The sequence below is a fragment of the Zingiber officinale genome, chromosome 1B (assembly GCF_018446385.1).
Source record: "Zingiber officinale cultivar Zhangliang chromosome 1B, Zo_v1.1, whole genome shotgun sequence".
NCBI classification, from domain to species: domain Eukaryota; kingdom Viridiplantae; phylum Streptophyta; class Magnoliopsida; order Zingiberales; family Zingiberaceae; genus Zingiber; species Zingiber officinale.
Window position 1 is genome coordinate 107,989,815 of NC_055986.1, and position 5,825 is coordinate 107,995,639.

Sequence of the window (5,825 nt, forward strand, 5' to 3'; positions counted from 1 at the left end):
TAGCTTAGAGCAGAGGTTTTCAGCTTAAGAACCAAGAATGATTTTGATAAACAGATTCCAAATAAAGACAAGAATCAAACAGAAATTCATCCAGCTGATACCGATGCGTTTCAACAAAATGGAGCTGATAATTTTCCTCAATCAATAAAAAAAATCAATTGAGATTCATCAATCAAGTGGAGTTTGTCCGTGTTTATGGTGAAGAAACATTTGACCACGCTTGAGCATGAAATTTTATCAAAGCTGATACAATGTCAAAATAAAATAGAATAAAAGAAATTCAATTTATTATTAACCAGTATATAAATATACAGGAGCCTAAAACCATACAACGGGATGACTATGAAGGTGGCTGGAGTTTGCTAATATTGACAAAACCCGAGAAGAGGAATGCTTATTTTCATCAACCAATAATTAGATCGATCAAGCCAGGTATCTGTACAGATTCAGATTCTCCGAGTCTCTCTCTAGATATTCTCTATTTATCAAATCTTCAATACGCTTCTTAATTAGTTTCAAGTCAGGCTGCAAAAATATGAAATGATGAACAAATTAAAATAATCAAAATTATCAAAAACAATAATTTTTGTTAGGTGTATGTTCTTCACCTTGAACACTTTAAGTTGTTCGACACATTCTGTAATCAACTGTTGATGATTCAATACTTTGCGACTTTTCATAATGCGAATCAGGCATGCATCAACAACATATTTTCTATCCTTGTCCACGACTTCAAGTATTTTCTTTTTTTCATCCACAATTGGAAGGGGTATCTGAGAAGCCAAATAAAAATGAATAATAAAAAAAAGTTAAAAACAAAAGAATAGCCTATCTTCTTTGTTGTAAAAAGCATATACCCTGATCCTTCTCATTTTGTTGGTGAATTTTGAATTGAACGCAAAGACGTCATCTGAAGAAATAGAATTTGTATTTGGTTCTTTATTCAGAATTTTATACTTCAAGCAACAAAGGGATTGAAGCAATCTGACTACATCGTCATCGGCTAAATTAAGCTGAGACATGATCTCCGAGTAGCTTAATCGATTTGAGTCATTAAAGAGCAAAAGAACTGCAGCCTGTAAACAACTCAATATTTTCGGTTAGCATACATTTTTATTTTGCATAGATGAAAAAGGATTCAATAAATACCTGATATGTTGTCACAATAAGCTCTATAGTTTGCAATTCAAACTTGGCTGTAATATTGCATGTCCCCAAAGAATATATCCATGTGAGCTTTCTGCTATTTGTTTTTGTCGGATAGAACTCCGTGAAAGCTTGTATACATTTAGTCTGAAAGCAAAAATTCTTTAGAAATCTAAAAAATACAGAGCATGATCCTTTTGACCTATCAAGTTCTTAATTTTTGTAGTAATGCACAAATCATGAATCTAAGAGATTCAACTTTGTTGATTAGAGAAATTTTTAGTTCAACTAGATCTGTACCCCTTCTGGATACTTTTCTGCGGCCACGTAAAATAACTAAATAATTGAAGTTTTATCATCGTCAAGTGTGTAGGCCAATCATTATGTTACCAAAAATTCTAATAAAATTTAAACAAAGGTAAAAGTAGAAAATGAATTTGCTAACCATTTCAAATGGAAGGTGGAAATCAGATGATCTATAAGATGGCCAAAATCCAGTTGTCAAAACAGTAACTGATAAATCTATCCCTGGATTTGTACGTGGATTACATTGAAGATAATCCTTAAAATCAGCTTGTGTTTCTCTAGCGAGGGTCATATCAGTTACCTGAAACATAAACCAAACATGTTCAATTATTAATTCAAATGCAACGACACTTGAGATGTAGGTATACGAACCATTCCCTCCAACTTTGAGGTAAAATGTGTACCATTTTGTTGCTTTAGTTTTGTTAAGATGCTTCTCTCATGGTCCTCATTGGCACTTTTGTCGAATAACAACCTCCTAGCAAGCTTTTTCCTACAAACATATGTTCACAGACATGACGATAAATAACAGCAAATACAGTGATGAAAATTAATAGACAGTTGAGGTTATTTCACCTATAGAACTCAACAAATAAATCTTTGTCATAGATATAACCAAGCAAATTCACAGCCTGCAAATATAGGAGACTGGTTCAGTTATGTCAAGTCCAAAATGCAGAGCTCGACAACAAAGTGAGAAAGTGAGAAGAACATAATTACACAAACAAGCATGTACCTTTTCAAGTATTTGTTCAATTGCTTCATCACTATGTTTCTCACTTCCACCCTTCTTAAGAATATTATCACAATAGTTAACCAGTAACTCAGCAGTTGAGCTACCAGCAACAGTCTTATTGAGAAAAATCTCAAATGCCTCTTTGAGTACCTAAAGGGCATACAAAGATTTAACAAGGAAAAAAGACAAATAACATTCAAGTGACACGCCATATTGACAAAGCCAAACCTTACGGAAAAGAGTATGATTTTGGAAACAATCATTCACGAGTGGCATGTTCTTGTCATGAAGTTCAATAACTTCCCTAACAAAAGTCTGAAGACAAGCAAGCAGTAAGTAAGGTTCACAAGCAACAGCCAGTCAAATAGAGAGCAACAATAGTCATACTAAGGTGCTCGAGCTTTACCTGTTCTTGCAAGCCAACAACAACCCTTTTCTCTGCCTGAAAATTTTCCAGTAAAAACAACATAAAGAAAATGTACATCCAAATAAACAAACAAAACAAAGATTAACCAGCACAAATAAGAATGAAGACCAGGAAAGATAATAGCACCTACTTGGGCAAACCAAACATATGAACACAAAATCAAACAATGTTGGCAACAGAAGTAGAGAACCAAAAGTATGACTTGTGAAAGGAAAGCTAACGTAACACCTTGATGTGACCAAAGAGTGCTGACAAATAAACAAGGGTATTGTCTAAGAAGATAATTGATAGTTACCTCCTTATTACTTGCAACATCATCTGCTTTTTTAACTAAAGTTGTACCCTCAACAGTCACATGCTGCACAATAATGTTAGTTTAGAAAAATAATGACAATCAAAACCCAAACTACGTGAGTTAATTTTGTAGTAGAAAATTAATATTGCTGCAATTGCTAATTTCAGAACCTTCTTATAAATTTGAGAGATACGACATAGGCCATCGTCTATCTTTGAAAAAAGCTTATACATCCGTGAGAGATCATCCACCTGAAATGTCAATTAGACATAAGGATTTTATAACATGATTAGATGTCACAGAAGAAATCTCTAATTGATAGCACCAACAAGAAAATTGTACCTTGTGTTCTTGAATTAAGACACAGCAACCAGACTTTTCATTTTCCAAAAGTTGGCTTGAATAAACACATAGAACCTCATGACGCACTTGCTACAAGTAATGAAAATTCAACAAAACATTTAAAAAAAATGAAACGAACATAATGAAGATTAGTCACATTTCTATTTCCTCAATAATATCCTAGAGGTGTACAAATGTATCCACGATTTCAAAATTCTCTCCTTTTGAGCTCAAAGGAAAGATCATTTGGGAAGAAATAAATCAGTTCATGGTGGATCCTCTAACAAAGCGCAATATACCTCTATCAATTTTGGTTCGCTAGTAGCATGCAAATAATGAACAACCCTATCCTTCTCCCTCCTTAAGCACTCCTCAACCTAGTAAAAAAAAACAAGAATGACCAAACACTCAATCAGAGAAATGAATGCTTCATAAAGATATGTATGTGAAGCACCTTTAACATGTAATCTGGGAATGATTCGATAAGAATCCAATTTGAAGCTTTTCTAGAGTAATAGGCTGTTGTTTCTTTAAGCATTTCTTCTTCAAAATCATTTTTATAATAATCCATCTTGCCCGTTCCAATTTCAACAAAAATTTCAATAACATTCTTCAGCAGACCCCTATCAATTTGTTCACCACAGCGCTCTTGATCAATCTGTTTAATTAGAAGGCAGAGAACGACAAACATTATCTAATACATGTTGAATATGAAAAATGGATTAAAGAAATAGCATCAAGTCACCAAAGAAATGGCAGCATCTTTAACTTTTCCTTTAGTCTCCTTATAAACCTATAACAGAAAAGGGAAAATTGGATCTTAACTATAGCTGTACCATAAACTGAAGATACATGGACAAAAATGCTTGAGCAGAGATCTAAATTCCACACTATTAATTAGGGATAACAACGAACAAGGAGGATGGCAATGTACCTGGTCTCGAAAACATGTAAATGCAACTTCATCAAGTGATGGAAGTGAGTTCCGCTTGATGAAAAAGCGACTAAGGTACGAAAAAAAACGTGAAAGCCATTTGCTCATAATTTTATGATTTGACCATCTTATGACCAGTTCCCTTAACAAAAACTCATCATGCTTGTCCTTCAAAGAGGGCAATACCTGAGCAAAAAAAGGAAACACTATCAGATTACAAGAATACTTTTTTATTTCCAAGTTATACAAAAGGAAGTATGACCATGTGATTGAAGAAGTTTCATAATTTATATAAACAATAATCTATAGATATATAGTTTACACTCCTAACCTATTTTATTTCTAACAAATAGTAAAAGAGGTGCCTCAGAACAAATGCTATACCATCTTTGTTAATATTAACAGTCATTATTCCTCATGTATCTTTTTGGTTACACGATATTCACAATTTATTCTTGCTGTTGAATTTAGCATTTAGTCTAATGTTGTCGCAAGCAGGTATGAGGTACAAGGGGATTTCTTCCATTGCTTATACAATTGATAATTTTGGATTATGTGAATACAAAGTGAACATTTTTTTCTCTTGTGTGAAAACATAATTGTTTTACTATTACCCAGAGTTAACATGAGTTCTAGGAACCACTATGTATACAGAGTTTTATTTTTTTGGGTTAGCTGTATCAAGTCACATTAACCTGTCATTATTAGATGGAAAATTACCCAACAAACTGTTGCAGTAATCACTTTGCCACATCTTTCTATATTCGCACATGGTACTTAGTGCTTGTTTTAATCATGGTGAATGCAGATTCTTCCGAAATTAGACATTATTTAAAAGGAAGCAGTCGGCGAAGGCATATAGTTCACAACTCTTGCTATCATAATTTTTTTCTGATAAATTCGAGCAGCTTATCAATTGGCTAGCCCTATAGCTACTTGACTAAAGATAATAAGAAAAACACAGTCCAGCCTTTCCAAGGACACTTGCAAAAATAATATGGAATCAGAACAAAGAAAACATACCACGGAAGTTATGTACTCCATGATCACTTCCTTGTACTTTGTGTACAATTTCTCCGTGGTATCGTGCGGAGACCTTTGGATACACATATCGTGGATTCTTCTGTCTCGCACAAGAGATTGGATTAGCCAAAACAAAGCAGGAGAAACATCAAAAATCGCGAAGAAATATTACGTGTAGATCTTCATGTATTCCTCGGATGTGAAAGGTGGTTCGGGAAGCCCTTCCAAGATCCTCTTCATCTTGGTGACGCCTTGCTCGATGACCTCCCACCCTTCGCCGAAAAGGATCGGCTTCGGCACCGCCCTTTTCCTCTTCATACCTTCTGGATCCAGCGCGGGAACTGAAGAAAAAAAAAAACCTAGCGAGGGATCGCGACAACCAAAAAACGAAGAGTGGGAATTCTCTCCGTCGACAGGGGTTTATATAGAGAAGTTTGCTGCGTTCCGTTAGGAATTTCAAAACAAGACATTTTCATTTATTTCTTATTTTGGGGAAAAAAATAATAGAAACAGATATTTACGCAATACTTTTTTTTATGTTCCTTATAAATTTGTATACAAAATCCTTTCGTATTTTAATAATGAAAATAATTTTATAAAGGATATTTTTTATCTA

The 5,825-nt window shown here is 34.0% G+C and overlaps 1 protein-coding gene across 1 annotated transcript; it reads right to left on the bottom strand.

The window, feature by feature from the left end:
- Nucleotides 1-202: 202 nt before the first annotated feature.
- Nucleotides 203-5,598, bottom strand: LOC121985809 (cullin-1-like). Its single transcript, XM_042539508.1, has 19 exons — nucleotides 5,382-5,598; nucleotides 5,210-5,309; nucleotides 4,187-4,372; nucleotides 3,998-4,045; nucleotides 3,707-3,910; nucleotides 3,552-3,629; nucleotides 3,253-3,342; nucleotides 3,081-3,161; nucleotides 2,911-2,973; nucleotides 2,595-2,630; nucleotides 2,417-2,503; nucleotides 2,189-2,338; nucleotides 2,029-2,084; nucleotides 1,825-1,945; nucleotides 1,592-1,753; nucleotides 1,150-1,293; nucleotides 858-1,076; nucleotides 609-773; nucleotides 203-525 (listed from the first exon to the last, which is right to left on the bottom strand). The coding sequence occupies exons 1-19, from the start codon at nucleotides 5,525-5,527 to the stop codon at nucleotides 424-426; spliced, it is 2,238 nt and encodes a 745-aa protein (XP_042395442.1). The 5' UTR covers nucleotides 5,528-5,598; the 3' UTR covers nucleotides 203-423.
- Nucleotides 5,599-5,825: the final 227 nt, after the last annotated feature.

What these genes read in the sequence shown, in the direction of transcription:
- LOC121985809 (XM_042539508.1), bottom strand. Translation starts at nt 5,527, where the DNA reads ATGAAGAGGAAAAGGGCGGTGCCGAAGCCGATCCTTTTCGGCGAAGGG. An exon ending in TCCCAGATTACATGTTAAAG is followed by an intron (nt 3,630 to 3,706) that starts GTGCTTCACATA and finishes TTTTTTTACTAG; the next exon opens with GTTGAGGAGTGCTTAAGGAG. An exon ending in ACAAAATGAGAAGGATCAGG is followed by an intron (nt 774 to 857) that starts GTATATGCTTTT and finishes TTGGCTTCTCAG; the next exon opens with ATACCCCTTCCAATTGTGGA.